General features: G+C 43.3%; 2 protein-coding genes across 13 annotated transcripts in view; both read left to right on the top strand.

Annotated features, from left to right (window-relative positions):
* Nucleotides 1–19,200, top strand: part of MAP7D2 (MAP7 domain containing 2) — a 126,510-nt gene that overhangs the window by 82,759 nt on the left and 24,551 nt on the right. For 7 of the 12 annotated variants that reach the window (XM_032286086.1, XM_032286079.1, XM_032286083.1 and 4 more), the window contains 2 exons: nt 2,716–2,882; nt 4,640–4,767. In XM_032286086.1, the coding sequence (XP_032141977.1) occupies nt 2,716–2,882; nt 4,640–4,767 (295 nt within the window). The remainder of the gene's footprint in view (nt 1–2,715; nt 2,883–4,639; nt 4,768–19,200) is intronic. The other 5 variants (XM_032286088.1, XM_032286081.1, XM_032286085.1 and 2 more) reach the window with 1 other exon arrangement.
* On the top strand, nt 16,983–17,709 carry LOC116556738 (securin-like). Its single transcript, XM_032286089.1, has one exon. It carries the CDS (start codon nt 17,029–17,031, stop codon nt 17,635–17,637), a length of 609 nt encoding a protein of 202 aa, XP_032141980.1. The 5' UTR covers nt 16,983–17,028; the 3' UTR covers nt 17,638–17,709.

Raw genomic sequence — 19,200 nt, 5'->3', positions numbered from 1 at the left:
AGCAGGGTATCATTGGTCAGGCAGTCTGCAGCGTGGCTCCTGCTGTGGTGCCTCGTGCCTCAGGGTGCTCAGTCCAGTGCAGGTAATTCAGCTCAGTCCCAGGTTTTATGGGGGCTGCCTGAGGCCATCAGTCCCAAACAGTTCTGTCAGTGACCCTACTTCATCTTCCTGGCAAGTGCAGATGGAATCTGGAGGTGTCCTGTGGAGACATGCAGGAGCTGGCCCCACCCCTACAGGCTCATAGTCATGCTGTCATGTGCCATCTAGGCTCAGCCATGGGTCTGAGTCCAAGGTGCTTTCAGCACGGAAGAAGGAGAGAGCTTCCAGGAGCAGTTATGGAAAACAGAACACAACTGTCCTTCCCTATCCCTATATCACCCCAGGTGTTGGATTTTGTTGTTTGTCTCCATGTCCTATTCAATAATCAAAACTACATTTTCTTAATCATCCCCCACTCTCACCCAGACCTTTCAAAGAAAGGACAAAAGCATTTTTTTAAAACCCATTTTTATCCAACTTAACCAGAGAGATATATTGTGTAAGTATTAGGTTAAAATCCTAAATTTTCAAAACATTTTAAAGTAGGTTTGTATCACCTCTGAGCCCTTTCATCTTTATCGTTTATCCAGTGAGCAGCCTAGAAAATATCAATCCCTTTCCAGTGACAGCTGCATTTAATAAATTGCTTTACTGACGTGTAGTGAGAGAAAGGCAGAAGAAATATAGTCAGGATCTCAGTCTATTACAAACTGCAGCTACTCTAGAAAATTAAGCACAAAACATTTACAGTAGTGACACATTCCCCAGAGGGGATGGAGTTCAGTCTGTCAGGGATGGCTGAAAGAGTGACATCTCCTGTGATGTGACTTGAAGCCTTTGTAGGAATCATTTTTGGGATATAATCAGACTCTGCATCAGAAATATAGAGCCAGTGAGCAGCTTGATCGTTGATGGTCCCATCAGAGAACAAGCCCTGTCTTGTGAGCACTTGTATGTGACCCAGACAGTCTAGCAGCATCCAGGATCTTTTTATAGCTTTGGGTCCCATGGAGGACATTCTATATTTGCAGTGGTCCCTAGTCGATTTTTAGAACTGCAAAAGCATGGATTTTTCTGGAAATTGCCTATCTTTTCACATCTCCCTTTTTCCAGAGGCTCCATTAGACAAAAGCCATAGCAGAAAAACCTATTATAGAGACTTGTCCTGGTTGTAATATTTGGAGTTTAAATTCCAACCCACCCACTGCTGGCAAACAGTGAGGAAGTTATATCCCATTGTCACTTGGAAGAAAAAACAAAAACCAAAGGCATCACCTGGGCTGCGCTTTTTCCCTCACTTTAGCTACCACAGCCAAAAGCAGCCAGGGGGATCCATTGAGCCAACTGTCTTGGAACTGCATCAGTCATCTTTAAATTCCGTAGGTCACTTTTACCTCTCACAACAGCTCAGCTGCTGTTTTATATTATGGATAACTTCATAGCCACCCAGGGACCACAAGTTTGTTCTCCACCCTTTTGTCCTTTTCCCAAAATGTGATTTTACCATATTTCAGCAAATCAGGGTCATTCCAGCGATTCCCATTTCTGACATTCATTGTACCAGGGTTCCCCCAAGACCTCCCCAGGTGTGATAATTGACTAGGAGAACTTGGAAGAATCCGCATAGTTGCACTCGTGGCTGTGACTTATTTTTTCTTTCTTAGCTTTTTTTTTTTGAGATGGGATCTTGCTCTGTCACCTAGGTTGGAGTGTAGTGGCATGATCTTGACTCACTGCAGCCTCGACCTTCCAGGCTCAAGCGATCCTCCCACCTCAGCCTGCAGAGTAGCTGGGACTGCAGGAGTGTGTGTGCCCCTATGCCCAGCTAATTTTTGTATTTTTTGTAGAGCTGATGTTTCACCATGTTGCCCAGGCTGGCCTCAACCTCCTAAGCTCAGGTGAGCCACCATGCCTGGCGCATGGCTGTGATTTATTATAGCAGGAGGAAACATGAAAAAAACTAGGAAATGGAAGAGGTATATGGGATTAAGTCCAGAGGTAACCAGGTGCCCATTTGCAAGACTCTTCTCCCAGTGGAGTCACACGGGACGAGCTTAATTCCTCCACCAACACATCGTGACAACATGTATGAAATGTTGCCAGGCTGGGAAGCTAGCTAGAAACTCAGTGCCCAGGGTTTTTACTGGGAGCTGGTTATATAGTCATCCCCTCCCAGGCACATACCCAGATTCCAGACTTCCGCAAGAAAAGAAGTGCTTAGTATAAACCATATTGTTTATATACAGTTTAGACACCCATCAGTTAATGGTGGGAACCCTCCTGAAATCTAAGTTCCTTAATGCCAGCCAAGGGTCACCCATGTAATCAGGTCTTTCCAAGAACAGTAGTCAGATCTGCTATGTTAACCCTTTTCTGCACAAGGAAATTGATGTTCGGAGAGGCTAAATAACCTGCCCAAGGAGATCCAGCTGTTAGGTGGCAGTGCTAGGTCTCTGTGGCTCCAAAGTACAGACTTTTAACCCCTGAAATTAACTTGAATAAACTTGACACTTGAGTGTGGGACACTTCAGTATGGGATCCATCCTGTGTACAACAGAAAAATGTGGTGTTGATTGCCCGGGTCATATTTTAATAGAAATGTGTTCTTCCCAACTCTCTGCTCTACTTTTCCCATCTGTACTCTGTCTTTCTGGCTGTTATACTGTAACTTTCTAGTATTCCCTGTCTGTCCTCGTTTAGCTCTTCTTGGCCCTCTTAACCCTTCTTACAAGTCTTCACCGACTCGAAACATTGAGAAGAAGAAAGCTGCATCTACATCTACATCTACATCTGACACAGGAGATGTTGGGAAAGAAGCCCTTGTGGGAGGAGAGGCCTCTCTGGTAAGTTTGAAACCACCCACCCACTCACCTTTGCAGACTGTGTTCTGTCTGATGGTGTGATTACTTCTGTGCTTGACCTGGGCTCTCTGTTTCCATTAGTCTCCCAGGACTGCTCAAAGCAGGAAAGGATAGATTTAGTTCAAAATTTTACCCAACCTTTGAAAATCCTTTAACTTTTTGGACCCTCTTAAGTCTTAGTACCTTGGAGCGAATTCTTAATGCTGTCCTTGTCACAGCCTGCCCTCCAGAGGACAGGAGTCAGAAGGAATGTTCTAAATATCCTGGTCTTCCTCTTTACGGATATCAGATTCTGGGTCAGTTCTGCCTGTGCACCTAACTAGAACAGAGGATCTATGTCAACTTTTACCTACAAAAGTAATCATTAAACATTCTTTTGAGATGAGATCTTTCTATGTTGCCCAGGATGACCTTGAATTTCTGGGCTCAAGTAATCCTCCTGCCTCAGCCTCTTGAGTAGCTGGGACTACAGGCATGTGTTATTATGCCCAGCTTAAACATTTTTGGTGGCATACTGGCACTTTCAGTAAATTAAATGTTGAACAGTTGTGTCTGTTTATTTATACACAATTGTGTCTATTTATTCAGAAATTACACATGCCACACTACTTTTGTTAGTTACCCATTGCTACTTAACAAATCACCTCAAACCTTGGCAGCTTAAAACAACAAATATGTATTAACTCATGGGTTCTTTGGATCAGAAATTCAGAGTGACTTAGTGGTTCTGGTGCAAGGTCTTTCATGAGGTGTGGTCAAGATGTTGGCCAGGGCTGCATCATCTGAAAGCATGGCTGTGCCTCTTCGGAGACGGCTCATTCACGGCTGTTGGCAGGAGGCCTTAGTTCCGCACTGCATGGGCCTGTTCATAAAGCGGCTTGAGTGTCCAAATGATGCCACAGCTGGCTTCCCTCCAAGCAAGCTATCAGAGAGATTGCAAGGGGGAAGCTGCAGTGTCCTTTAAGTAAGTCACTAAGATCAGCCCACGCTCAAGGGAAGAGGAATTAAGTCTCACCTGTTGAAGGGAGGAATACCAAATAATGTCTGGACTTATTTTAAAACTACTGCATTTTATAATACCATTTTATTTTCAAATCTGTCGTGAGTCTTAGAAGTACCTGTTTTAGACTCTTGGATTTTACTATACAGTGGATTAGTGTTGAAAGGGACTGATGGATGTGAGTGTGGGGGCCAAATGAGGACTTGCTGAAGAAAAGTGTGTTAGGGAGGAAAGGGAGCTAACCCTTGTGGAGCACTTTCTGCAGGCTAGGCACTGATGTCTGTTCCTTTCTGCCAAGGGAGGTAATGGGAAGACCTACAGGACTGGGTAGGGTTGCAAACCCCATTATACCATGTATACCATCAGGGGCCACAGCTCACTGTCTTGGAAGTTATAACCACATTTTTACCCACCTATAATTTTTGTAGTGATTTTACATCTTTGCACTCTTTTCAGTTCCTATATGTCCAGGACTATAATATGGTTCTGTTCTTAACTCTTTGAAAGATAACTAGGAGAAGGAAATCTTTGTATTTTGAGGCTGTTTTTTTTTTTTAACTGGATAATGTAAATGTGATGACCTCATCATGCCTCCCTGCAAAGATGCCTGTTATGTGATGCATTATAGCTTCGTATCGATCCCTCTGAAAGCCGTGCATTGTTCCATCTGGGGAGTTATTCTTATAAATTGTGGAAGTATTGCCAGTCATGGACTGTGGCTATCCTATGTCCCCTACAGGTGGAGAAGGTGAAGCGGGGGCAACGAACAGCAACTTCTCTTCCCACTGTGAATTTCGGGTCCCCTCTGAGAAGATGCGAACTTTCTGGAAGCATTCCTAAGAGACCGTCTTCTCCTGTGATATCCAAGTAAGCATCTCTCTCCTTTGCCGGACAGTCTGACTGTTGTGAGTCAGTTTGCTAGGGCTTTGTGCCATCCCGTGTTGCAGCTCCTGCTCCCCATAAGGCATGGCCAGCCAGAAGAGCTCAGTGAGAGAAATGCTGGACTTGGAGTTACCTGGCTTGACTCTCTGTGTATCTTCTGGGTGAAAGATCCTTTGCTAAGGGACCCCAGTGCATCTGGGACTTTTATTTACCAAGATGATGCATTCAGCATTTTCTTTTTAGGTCCATGAATCCCATTTTGCTTTTCTGGTATTCTTCTTTTTCCTCCAGTTGCATTTAGCTTTAAGTGATTGCATTGGGCTTGGGTTCCTCCTCACATAGTCACCCTTCTCCCCCACCTTGTTGTCTCTCTCTTTAATGGAGATACAATAATAACTTGTCAGCCATGATCAGCAGTGTTTTAATGAAGCAAGTGTGTGTGTGTGTGTGTGTGTGTGTGTGTGTGTGTTTTTAAGAGATGGGGTATTGTTGTGTTTCCCAGGCCTGGAGTGCAGTGACTGTTCACAGCCATAATCACAGCACACTATAGCCTCCAACTCCTAGGCTCAGGTGATCCCCCCGCCTCAGTCTCCCAGGTAACTCCATGCCCATGTACTATGCACCACCATGCGCAGCTAATTTTTTTAGGAACTAGGTAAACTCACCATTGAAACCATGTAACTGAAAAATGTACAATAACCGTGTGACCACCAAGGTCTTAAGTCATTAAAATATTTTACTGACAGTAACTGACAAGAGTGACTCAGTAAATAACTCAGTCCAGTAGGACAGTGGAAACCATCTTTAGTAGGACAGAGAAAGAAAGAGAAATAGGATTTAATTTGGGAAAATAGGAAAGTTTTTATATAGAGAGAATCATATAAACCTTATTCAGTGATCAGTTTAGTTCAGAGAATGTCAGATAAAATACAAATTTAATGAACACTGGCAAATTTGTCAAAAATATTTCAAGATGACATCAGCTCTTAAATTCCCAATGTGTTGCTTTCTAACAAACTTTTTCACTACTATTAATATTTTTTTGGAGATCACTATGGTTTTGATACACTACTAATACCTGCTATTGATGTGTTTGTCCTCCGTAAGGAAAATCCATAGCACATTACTGAATTAAAAGCCTGCTTTTCTTTCTTTGTTTTTAGTTCATTGCAACCTTTCTGTGCTAATATTGCCCATCTTTGGTGATGGTATTGTTATCTTACCTCCTCTTTAAAAGTATTACGTGGGCTCCATGATCCCTTTCCCTCTGTCTTATTTCTGAGCCTTTTTCAGCTTCCACCATGCATCATTACTCTAGTGTTAATTTGGGACATTTACATTAATAGAAAGAAAAGCCTAGTTTATGCTGAGACTTTTACAGGTTCCACCCTCTCTCTCTTGCTGGAATTTGGACTTATGGTCCCTGTAGTACTAGCTTGCAAGTTTCATCATTATTATTGTAAATGGTAGTATCTTCTATAGAAATGAGAATTACGGGTATACCTAGTTTTGTTGTACTTTGTGCTTTGCACATACTGGTTATTTGTTTCTTTTTTAACAAATTGAAGGTTTGTGGCAACCCTGCATTGAGCATGTCTATCAATGCCATTTTTCCAATAGTGTGTGCTCACTTCTTGTCTCTGTGTCACATTTTGGTAATTCTCAAAATATCCAAACATCATTATTATATCCATTATGGTGATCTGTGATCAATGATCTTTGATGTTACTGTTATAATTGTTTTGGAGTGCCATGAATTGCATCCATATAAGATGGCAAACTTAATGTGTGTGTTCTGGCAGCTCCACTGACAGGTCATTCCCTCGTCTCCCTGTCCTCCGATCTCTCTATTCCGTGAGACAGAGTAATATTGAAATGAGGCCAATTAACCCAACAAAGGCCTCTTAGTGTTCAGGTGAAAGGAAGAGCCACACATCTCTCACTTTAAATCAAAAGCTAGAAATGATTGAGCTTAGTGAGGAAGTCAACATCAAAAGCTGACATGGGCTGAAGGCTAGGCCTCTGGGACCAGTTAGCCAGGTCATGAATGCAAAGGAAAATTTATTGAAGGAAATTAAAAGTGCTACTCCAGTGAATACACAAACGATAAGAAAGAGAAACAGCCTGTATTAGTCAGGATTCTCCAGAGGGACAAAACTAATAAGATAGATGTATATATGAAGGGGAGTTTATTAAGGAGTGTTAACTACACGATCACAAGGTGAAGTCCCACAATAGACCGTCTGCAAGCTGAGGACCAAGGAAGCCAGTCTGAGTTCCTAAACCTCAAAAGTAGGGAAGCCAGCAGTGCTGGGATTACAGGTGCGAGCCACTGTGCCTGGCTAGTTATCATTCTTTTTTTTTGGAGACAGGTTCTCACTCTGTCACCCAGGCTGGAATGCAGTGGCACAGTCTTGGCTCACTGCAACCTTTGCCCCACAGGTTCAAGCAATTTTCCTGCCTCAGCCTCCCAAGTAGCTGGGATTACAGGCACATACCACCACATCTGGCTAATTGTTATATATTAGTAGAGATGGGGCTTCACCATATTGGCCAGGCTGGTTTTGAACTCCTGACCTCAAGTGATGCATCCGCCTTGGCCTCTCAAAGTGCTGTGTGATTGCAGCTGTGAGCCACTGCACCTGACCATTTATATCATTCTTTATACCTTACATGTTGCATAAATATTCTCTTGCACACTCATTGTTGAAAAAAGATAGTAAAAGAGAAAGACTTACTTTTTAGAATGGTGCCACACACGAAACAAACCCCCACCAAAACTGATATTTTTGACATTCCTTCTGTGCAGACCAAGTGTGTGATTTTAAAAACACACTGGAAATGATGTGGCTTTGAAAGGGGGCTTAATTAGACCCTTTGAACTCCCCCATCCAGAATCCCAGGCAGGTCATGTTATTAATGGTCCCTTTTCCTGTGACCTCCTAAGCTCTAATAGTGCATTGTTCTCCTGCCTGATCTCAGATTTAAGCCACTGTTGGGTGACTGTGCATGTTAATAGCATTGTTCTTTTAATCAGTCAAGTTTATTTTTATTGTTTTCATCGTTGAGTACTTGCATGGGTTTTAAAAAACTAGATTCTGCAACACCCTGAAAGACATGGATGGAGCATAACTTTGTTCCTATAACCTAGAGAAAAGAAATCCAATGTGGCCAAGTGGATTTGTCCAGCCTGTGTCTGCCTCTGAGTGTTGATGCTACCTGTACTTCTAGGTTTTCAGTATGAAATATTCTCTAATGGGTTTATATTCTTAGAAATATATTGTAAATCAGTTTGGTCATTATGATAGGTAATATTTCAGTTATCTATTGCTACTGTAACAAAGCCCCCAAAATTGAGTTGCTTAAACAATAATTTATTATTCATTTTCACAGTTGTGTGACTTGGGCTTACTGGGAGGTTCTCTCTTGGGATCTTTTGTGCAGTTGCTCTATGGGTTGACTTGGGTTACACAAGGTCTTCATGCCATTGCAGTCCAGTGTTGACTGGAGCTGCAGTTACCTAGAGCTCAGCTGAGCTGGAGGTTCAAGATGGGCCATTTTCCCACCTGGCAGTTGATGATAGCTGTTGGCTGGGAGCTCAGCTGAAGCTGTCAAACCAGAGTGCCTACTGTGGCTTCTCTGTATGGCTTAGGCTTCTGACAGTGGCTGAGTTCCAACAAGAAATGGCCCCATGATCGAGCATCTTTTGGGGCAGGAAGCAAAAGCTGTCAGGCCAGTGAAGGTCTATGCCCTGAGTTGGCACAGCCTTACTTGTCTGCCATATTTTAAAGATCAAAGCAGTCAGGCCAACCTAGATTCAGTGGGATGGAGAGAGAAACCCAAAAGATAAGATCCATATGGGATGGGAAATATTACTGTGGCCATCTTTGGAAAACTCAGCATGCCAAAGATAATTACTTCCAGAGGTAGATCATAGCTGAGATCAGTTTTGTATCAGGGACCTAGTTTGATTTTACTTTATCATGTATGTATAGAAAACAAAACATCTTCCATATGAGGGAAAAAATTAGGATAAAGGTGTCTGGATGGCCCAAAGTGGTACCTCCCACTTTACTCCAAATCACAGGCCCATGGAAAGCTCCCTCCCAGGGAGCTTTGGTGTTCCTTTGGTGGCTGAGGACATTTAATGGATCCTGGTTGCCCTTCCCATATGTGGCTTGGTTATCCCCTCCCACAGATAAGCATCTACAGCAGAGCAGGCTCCCTCAAGGGCAATTTAACTGCTGTTTTTGCCACCACATCATTCTCCAGTAGGCTTTTACATTCTTATCTGAAATTTTTCTTGAAGAGAGTAATTGAAAATGTCAAGTGAGGCCGGGTGCGGTGGCTCAAGCCTGTAATCCCAGCACTGTGGGAGGCCGAGGCGGGTGGATCACGAGGTCAAGAGATCGAGACCATCCTGGTCAACATGGTGAAACCCCGTCTCTACTAAAAATACAAAAAAAAAAAATTAGCTGGGCATGGTGGCGCATGCCTGTAATCCCAGCAACTCAGGAGGCTGGGGCAGGAGAATTGCCTGAACCCGGGAGGCGGAGGTTGCGGTGAGCCGAGATCACGCCATTGCACTCCAGCCTGGGTAACAAGAGCGAAACTCCGTCTCCAAAAAAAAAAAAAGAAAAAAAAAAAGAAAATGTCAAGTGATATCCCCTCCTTGCAACCATACCTGTATACTCACTCAGTCCTGTATTTTTTAGTCTTATCAAAGGATCATTTTAGTTTAGACCAAAGCTTTTTAATTCTGAAATGATTTTAACCTTGCAAAAGAATCACTAGAACAAAGAACTCTTTCTTGCATACCTTATATCCTGTATTAACGTGTAGCCACATTTATGTCATCCGTCTCATCCTCTATCACCCTCACTCAGTCTTGCACAGTCTCTTACATTCATCCTCCATAGATGCACACACAGACACACATAGACAGATTTCTCCCAGAACCGTTTGACAGTAACTTGCAGACATCATACCCCTTTACCCCTAAGAAGGAAGATGTTGTTTTCCATTGTTATGGAAATCAGAAAGTTTAACTTGGTATTGTTACTTAATTTATAATGTATGTGCAACTTTTGCCAGGTATCCCGATAAGATTCTGTTTTTTTTGTGACAGATTCTCACTCTGTGGCCCAGGCTGTAGTGCTGTGACACGATCTTGGCACACTGCAACTTCTGCCTCCCAGGTTCAAGCGATTCTCCTGCCTCAGCCTCCTGAGTAGCCGGGATTACAGGGGCACACCACTACAGTCAGCTAATTTTTGTATTTTTAGTAGAAAAGGAGTTTCACTCACCATGTTGGCCAGGCTGGTCTCGAACTCCTGACCTTAAGTGATCCGCCTGCCTCAGCCTCTCAAAGTGCTGGGATTATAGGTGTGAGCCACCACGCCCGGCCCAATACAATTTTTTTGTATCATTTTTTTTCCTGGTCCAGGGTCCAATCCAGAGTCCCACATTGCATTTAGTTGTCTCCTCTCCTTAGTTTTCTTTCAACTGAAACAGATCCTCAGCCTTTCTTTTTTCTGATCTTGAAATTTCTGAAGAATACAGGCTAGTCGTTTTGAGGACTGTCCTTCAGTTTGGATAGGCCTGATGTTTCCTCCAATTACATTCAGGTTGTGTTCTTTGGGCAGGAATCTCGTGGCAGAGGTGTTGGGTCCTTCTTAGTACCTCATATTAGGAGACTATAATGTTAGTTTGTTTACTTACTGGTGATGTTAACTTTAATTACTGGATTAAGGTGGTGTTCCTAGGTTTCTCCAGTATGAAACTGCTCTTTCTCATCTGGGAAACAACAAACTTTTCAGAGTATTGGCTGAGCTGTGCTGATGAAGAAGCCAAGACTCCTCCCATGCAGTGAGTGGGCTGTGTTCACTCACTGTGCATAGAGTCAAGTGGTTTTGGAGAACATGGAACTAGATTCCAAGATTGGAGGAAATAAGTCGTTTCGGGGTTCCACTTTGCAGTCAGCTCACATTCAGAGGCGTGACAACCCTCTCTAGAGAGTTATTCTTGCCACTCTGTTTACAGAGGTGTTTGTTCGTATTTTCTGCCAGTCGTGGAACCTAAAAGGTTTTATCATCCTGCCTTATGTTCCTGGAAGGCCTAGTTTACCATCCTAAACACACCTTGTGAATCTCCTTTGTCATATTTTTATTGAACCTTAAAAAATTAAAGTGGAAGAGCTAAAAAAAAAAAAAAAAAAATGAGACAAAGAACAAATGCCTTGAGTGCCAGCCCTGGCACTCTTGTCTGTGTGCATTTCTTTGGGAAAGATTGTTTAAACTCTTAGGACTCTGGTTTCTTCTCTAAAATATGGTTAATAGCAATTTCCTACTTACCTCACTGGGTTACTGTGGCAATCAAATAGACCCTTATTAAATAGATGAAAAGGTACTTCAGAAGAAAACTCCATACAAGCACAGTGAGTTCCCCTAATTAATTCATGTTTCTTTCATCAGCCAAGACACCTATTTCCAGGAGATTGAAAAATAAATAGCTTGCCAGACTTTATTTGGCTTGCAGCAGTGTGACTGGCCAGAGAGCCGTGGAGTCTGACAAACCAGCCTTGTCGTTTAGTTTCTTCCAGATACCTGTGCTTAGCACTTTTGCAGGGCCACTGGCAGGGTGCAAAGTCCATATAAGCAAGTGGCAAGGCAGGATGAGCAGAAAACTTGACAGACTATAGATAACATTGGGAACTTTTTAATTTTAACTCTGTATTTTGGTCACTCACTGTAAAAAAAAATGTATGACTTGCCCACACTTCTCTAATTTGAAGGTAATGTTTGTGTGTACATAAACAAGTGTGTGTGTATGTTTTCTAACTTTGTTTATCAGGCAGGGGCTGGGGTGGGGAACTGTAAACAGACTTCTTAATGAGTTTTATCCCAAATAATCCACCTTTACTTCTCAGGTAGAAGTTATTTTTAAATACGTGCTCATGGGTAATTGGTCCAGTTTTATTTAGAATGAAACCTTGCAGTCTATGGGGTGAACTGAACCTACATGTGACCATTCTCTTAAAACAAGCTGAAGCCAAGGCTGTTCAGGGCTGTGCCAACTTGAGGCTGTCAGTACCTCTTCCACCTCAGCCAACCTGGCCTTTTCTCCCTAGGATTAGGATCTTGTCCCGCATTTCCATTTACTTAGATGGGTCTGACATAGGCAGCAGGCTCCTGCCACACTGACTGAGTGTGTGAGCCATTTAAGCAGAAACAGGGGTCATGTTGGAACTCAGATGCTGGCTGTGGCTGCTGAGGCTGCAGCCAGTTCAGGCCTCCCACCCACTCCCTACAGTCCAGCCCTGAGACCTCATGATTGGAATCATGTCTACAGGAAGGCTGTTTGTCCACCTACCCATTTATGGGCAGGAGTGCCGAAACACTTCAGGGACCCCTGGAGCAGAAGCTACCTCTTTCTAGACTGCTTAGAGAAGCCCAGAGTACGGGCTCACAGGCAAGTTCCAGGGAGAGAACAAGAACAGGCAGGGCTGTGCACACCCAGCACCTTTGCTCAGTCTCACCAATCAGAGAAATTGTACCTCATTCCATGGGGAAGAGGGTGAGGGCAGGGAAGAAGATCAGGTGGGAATTGCCAGGCCTTCCAATGCCAGAAAGTCCTCCCCAACAGGTCAAGATAGGAATGCTATGGGATGAGAAAGTGTTTCCATCTGCATCATCTACCACGAGATAGTAGTTGTTCCTACAGCCTCTCTTACCAAGTTTCAGATCCATTCCCTGCCCCTGTACTGTTGTTGGATCAGAGGACACATAGCATTCACATGACGATCCAGTGGGGCAGTAATGTGCTTTGATCTTGTCAAGACATTAGACCAAGTCTTTCGAGACACCCTCATGGTGGTTATGACAAAACAGGTGGTGGGTATACAGCTGTACTGTGGGCACCACTCACCTTAGGTAACAGCATGGAAGGAAGGTGTGGCCAAACAAAAGACCACCTGCTGTATCTTTATACAGATGAGTTGAGCCTAAATGTAGCCTCAACTAATACGTATAGTTAGTGCACATTGTGTAGCTAATTGGAAAACCCTGCTCATTGGAGCACTGTCAGTGTGAGCAAGCAGGACATGTGCTCCCCTGTTATTACAGTTCATCCTTCTGGTTTTAGTTCATTTTTGTCTGTGAGGATTATTTGGATTTTTAGTTTATCATCTAATTGATCAACACTAATATCTAACAGCTATTGAGTACTTTATGCCATTTCTAAAAAGAACATCTTGGGGTCTTGGTGACCCCAAACTCAGACTTAGCACCATGGCAACACAGGAAGTGAAGGAGAGCTGTAAGAAGGTTCTGTGGCAACCGATCCAAGATGGCCGCCAGGAGCTCAGGATTGCAGCTCCCAGTGAAAGCGCAGAGGGTGAGTGGACGCCGCGTTTTTATTGCCCACAGACCAGGAAATTCCCGGACGGAGGAGCTCCACGGTCGCCAGCACAGCTGTTTCGGCCAGCGCGGCTGTGCTGGCCGGCGCCGCTGCTTTGCCCCGCGCGGCTGCTTTGTCGGCACCCCGGAGCTGCGGTTCTCCATACAAAATACACCAGTCCGGGTGCCCTTTTGGCTGGCGATCAGAGCCACGGGAAGTCGCCCATTCACCGGTTCAAAAAGGGGACTGAGCAGAGAACCAGGACAGTAGATTCCAGGGCAAAAAAAAAAAAAAAAAAAAAAAAGCGCCACAAACCTCAGTGCCGCTGTTTAAGCCAGCGCAGTGAGTGGCCGCAGGGGAAAACAAACAGACCCCGGTGCCTCTTCAACAGGCGACTGGAACACCAACTTAAAAAAAGGCTCTGAGGCAGGGAGCCAGGCGATCAGGCTCGGCTGGTCCCACCCCCACAAAAGAACAGCAACCAGAAACTCTGGATTGAGAGTTTCACAGCAAGTGCAGCTGAACCCGGGACGGGCCAGCTCTGTGGGGGAGGGGCGTCCGCCATTACCGAGGCAGCCCGCCGTTGCCAAGGCAACCCGCCATTGCTGAGGCAGCCCGCCATTGCCAAGGCAACCCGCCACAGCAAAGAGACTCCGCCTCAACAGAGGCGGGCCACCATCACCAAAGCAGTTCTAACTACACCCATATAAACAGGACTGCAGGGAAGTTCACTCGGCAGCGGGGTGGAGCCCACAGCAGCTCAGCAAAGCTGCTATAGGCCGACAGTGACTAGGCTGCCTCCTTGCTTGGCTGGGCAGGTCTGAAGGAAAAAAAAAAAAAAAAAAGAAGGCGGCAGCATAACGGAAACTCATAAATAAAGCCCTAAATCCCTGGGACAGAGCACCTGGGAACAAAAAGCAGTTTATGAGTTCTGCTGCAGCAGACCTAAAAGTACCTGCCCAGCAGCTCTGAATGAACAACAACAGAGCTCGCAGCTCACCATTTGAGCTCCTATAAAGAAGAGACCGTCTCCTTAAGCAGCTCCCTGACCCCTATATATCCAAAAAGACACCTCATAAAAGAGAGATCAGATTGACACTAGGCGGGTATCCGTCTGGGACAAAGATAGCAGAAGAAGAAAACTGGTAACAACCCTTGCTGTTCAGCAGCTGCTGCAGGTGAATCCCAGGCAAGCAGGGCCTGGAGTGAACCTCAGCAGACCTACAGCAGAGGGGCCAGACTGTCAGAAGGAAAACCAAGAAACAGAAATAACCTCATCATCAACAAACAGAACATCAATCTGAAAGACTGGAGACCCAATCTGAAAGCCAGCAACTACAAAGTCGACAGGTGGATAAATCCTTAAAGATGGGAAGAAACCAGTGCAAAAAGGATGAAAACACCCGAAACCAGAACACCTCTCCTCCTAAAAGGGATCACAACTCCTCACCAGCAAGGGAACAAGGTTGGATGGAGAACAAGTGTGATGAAATGACAGAATCAGACTTCAGAAGGTGGGTAGTAAGAAACTTCTGTGAACTTAAAGAACATGTTGTAACCAAATGCAAAGAAACTAAGAACCTTGAAAAAAGATTTGACGAAATGCTAATGAGAATGGACAAAATAGAAAGGAATATAAGTGAATTGATGGAGCTGAAAAACGCAATACGAGAACTTCGTGAAGCATGCACAAGTATCAACAGCCGAATTGACCAAGCAGAAGAAAGGATATCAGAGGTCGAAGATCAACTCAATGAACTAAAACGGGAAGGCAAGACTGGATAAAAAAGGGTAAAAAGGAATGAACAAAGTCTCCAAGAAATGTGGGAGTATGTGAAAAGACCTAATCTACGTTTGATAGGCGTACCTGAATGCGACGAAGAGAATGAATCCTAGCTGGAAAATACTCTTCAGGATATTATCCAGGAAAACTTCCCCAACCTAGCAAGGCAGGCAAACATTCAAGTCCAGGAAATACAGAGAATACCACAAAGATATTCATCAAGAAGAGCAACCCCAAGGCACATAATCGTCAGATTCACCAGAGTCGAAATGAAGGAGAAAATACTAAGGGCAGCCAGAGAGAAAGGTCGGGTTACCCACAAAGGGAAGCCCATCAGACTCACAGCAGATCTCTCAGCAGAAACCCTACAAGCCAGAAGAGAGTGGGGGCCAATATTCAACATCCTTAAAGAAAAGAACTTGCAACCCAGAATCTCCTATCTAGCCAAACTAAGCTTCATAAGTGAAGGAAAAACAAAATCCTTTGGGAACATGCAAGTACTCAGAGATTTCGTCACCACCAGGCCAGCTCTACAAGAGCTCCTGAAAGAGGCTCTACACATATAAGGAACAACAAGTACCAGCTCAACTAAAGGGCAAAACACCCAGCTAGCACCAAAATGGCAGTATCAAATTCACACATAACAATATTAACCCTAAATGTAAATGGACTAAATGCCCCAATCAAAAGACACAGACTGGCAAATTGGATAAAAAGACAAAACCCATCGGTGTGCTGTATCCAGGAAACCCATCTCACATGCAAGGATACACAAAGGCTCAAAATAAAGGGATGGAGGAAGATTTACCAAGCAAATGGAGAGCAAAAAAAAGCAGGAATTGCAATTCTCATCTCTGATAAAATAGACTTTAAAGCAACAAAGATCATAAAAGACAAAGAGGGACATTACATAATGGTAAAAGGATCAATGCAACAAGAAGAGCTAACGATCCTAAATATATATGCACCCAATACAGGAGCACCCAGATACATAAGGCAAGTTCTTAATGACTTACAAAGAGACTTAGACTCCCACACAATAATAGTGGGAGACTTTAACACCCCATTGTCAACATTAGACAGATCAACCAGACAGAAAATTAACAAGGATATCCAGGACTTGAACTCAGACCTGGACCAAGCAAACCTAATAGACATTTACAGAACTCTCCACCCCAAATCCACAGAATATACATTCTTCTCAGCAACACATCACACCTACTCTAAAATTGACCACATAATTGGGAGTAAATCACTCCTCAGCAAATGCAAAAGAACGGAAATCATAACAAACAGTCTCTCAGATCACAGTGCAATCAAGTTAGAACTCAGAATTCAAAAACTAACTCAGAACCGCACAGCTTCATGGAAACTGAACAACTTGCTCTTGAATGTTGACTGGATAAACAATGAAATGAAGACAGAAATAAAGATGTTCTTTGAAACCAACGAGAATGAAGACACAACATACCAGAATCTCTGGGACACATTTAAAGCAGTCTCTAGAGGAAAATATATAGCAATAAGTGCCCACATGAGAAGCAAGGAGAGATCAAAAATTGACACCCTATCGTCAAAACTGAAAGAGCTAGAGGAGCAAGATCAAAAAAACTCAAAGTCTAGCAGAAGACAAGAAATAGCTAAGATCAGAGCAGAACTGAAGGAGATAGAGACACAAAAAACCCTTCAAAAAATCAATAAATCCAGGAGCTGGTTTTTTGAAAAGATCAACAAAATAGACAGACCACTAGCCAGATTAATAAAAAAGAAAAGAGAGAATAACCAAATTGATGCAATAAAAAACGATCAAGGGGATATCACCACAGATTCCACAGAAATTCAAACCATCATCAGAGATTATTACAAACAACTCTATGCACACAAACTAATAAACCTGGAAGAAATGGATAAATTCCTGGACACTTGCCTCCTGCCAAGCCTAAACCAGGAAGAAGCCGAAACCCTGAACAGACCCATAACAAGGTCTGAAGTTGAGGCAGCAATTAAGAGCTTACCACCCGGCGATCTCAGAGGAAGGTGGCTGTTGAGAGCGGCAATAATCCAGAATGGCTACTCTGATCTATGTTGATAAGGAAAATGGAGAAACAGGCACCCATGTGGCTGCTAAGGATGGGCTGAAGCTGGGGTCTGGACATTCAGTCAAAGCCTTAAATGGGAGATCTCAACTTTCAACACCACGTTTTGGCAAAACGTTTGATGCTCCACCAGCCTTACCTAAAGCTACTAGAAAGGCTTTGGGAACTGTTAACAGAGCTACAGAAAAGTCAGTAAAGACCAATGGACCCCTCAATCAAAAACAGCCAAGCTTTTCTGCCAAAAAGATGACTGGGAAGACTGTTAAAGCAAAAAGCTCTGTTCCTGTCTCAGATGATGCCTATCCAGAAATAGAAAAAATTTTTCCCTTCAATCCTCTAGACTTTGAGAGTTTTGACCTGCCTGAAGAGCACCAGATTGCACACCTACCCTTGAGTGGAGTGCCTCTTATGATCCTTGACGAAGAGAGAGAACTTGAAAAGCTGTTTCAGCTGGGCCCTCCTTCACCTGTGAAGATGTCCTCTCCACCATGGGAATCCAATCTGTTGCAGTCTCCTTCAAGCATTCTGTCGACCCTGGATGTTGAATTGCCTCCTGTTTGCTGTGACATAGATATTTAAATTTCTTAGTGCTTTAGAGTTTATATTTGTATTAATAAAGCATGCTTTAACAGAAAAAAAAAAAAAAAAAGAGCTTACCACCCAAAAAAAGCCCAGGTCCAGATGGGTTCACAGCTGAATTCTACCAGACATACAAAGAGGAGCTGGTACCATTTCTTCTGAAACTATTCCAAACAATACAAAAAGAGGGAATTCTTCCCAAATCATTTTATGAGACCAACATCATCCTGATTCCAAAACCCGGCAGAGACTCAACAAGAAAAGAAAACTTCAGGCCAAAATCCATGATGAACATAGATGCAAAAATCTTCAATAAAATACTGACAAGCCGATTGCAACAGCACATCAAAAAGCTTATCCACCATGATCAAGTAGGCTTCATCCCGGGGATGCAAGGCTGGTTCAACATACACAAGTCTATAAACGTAATTCACCACATAAACAGAACCAAAGACAAAAACCACATGATTATCTCAATTGATGCAGAGAAGGCCTTTGACAAAATTCAACAGCCCTTTATGCTAAAAACCCTCACTAAGCTAGGTATCGATGGAACGTATCTCAAAATATTAAAAGCTATTTATGACAAACCAACAGCCAATATCATACTGAATGAGCAAAAACTGGAAGCATTCCCCTTGAAATGTGGCACCAGACAAGGATGCCCTCTCTCACCACTACTATTCAATATAGTACTAGAAGTTCTAGCCAGAGCAATCAGGCAAGAAAAAGAAATAAAGGGCATTCAAATAGGAAAGGAGGAAGTCAAACTGTCTCTATTTGCAGACGACATGATTGTATATCTAGAAGACCCCATCGTCTCAGCCCCAAATCTCCTGAAACTGATAAGCAACTTCAGCAAAGTCTCAGGATACAAAATCAATGTGCAAAAATCACATGCATTCCTATACACCAATAACAGACTTAAAGACAGCCAAATCAAGAACAAACTTCCATTCACAATTGCCACAAAGAGAATAAAATACCTAGGAATACAACTAACAAGGAACGTAAAGGACCTCTTCAAGGAGAACTACAAGCCACTGCTCAACGAAATAAGAGAGGACACAAACAGATGGAGAAACATTCCATGTTCAGGGTTAGGAAGAATCAATATTGTGAAAATGGCCATACTGCCCAAAGTAATTTACAGATTCAATGCTATCCCCATCAAGCTACCAATGACCTTCTTTGCAGAACTGGAAAAAACCACCTTAAACTTCATATGGAACCAAAAGAGAGCCCGCATAGCCAAGTCAATTCTAAGCAAAAAGAACAAAGCGGGGGGCATCACACTACCAGACTTCAAACTATACTACAAGGCTACAGTAATCAAAACAGCATGGTACTGGTACCAAAACAGAGATATAGACCAATGGAACAGAACAGAGGTCTCGGAGGCAACACAACATATCTACAACCATCTGATCTTTGACAAACCAGACAAAAACAAGCAATGGGGAAAGGATTCCCTGTTCAATAAATGGTGTTGGGAAAGCTGGCTAGCCATGTGCAGAAAGCAGAAACTGGACCCCTTCCTGACACCTTACACTAAAATTAACT

Source organism: Sapajus apella, unplaced genomic scaffold (assembly GCF_009761245.1).
Source record: "Sapajus apella isolate SASKATOON/1434 unplaced genomic scaffold, GSC_monkey_1.0 scaffold17, whole genome shotgun sequence".
Taxonomy (NCBI): Eukaryota; Metazoa; Chordata; class Mammalia; order Primates; family Cebidae; genus Sapajus; species Sapajus apella.
The sequence above is the reverse complement of the archived record's forward strand: the minus strand, read 5'-3'. Positions and strand labels throughout refer to the sequence as shown.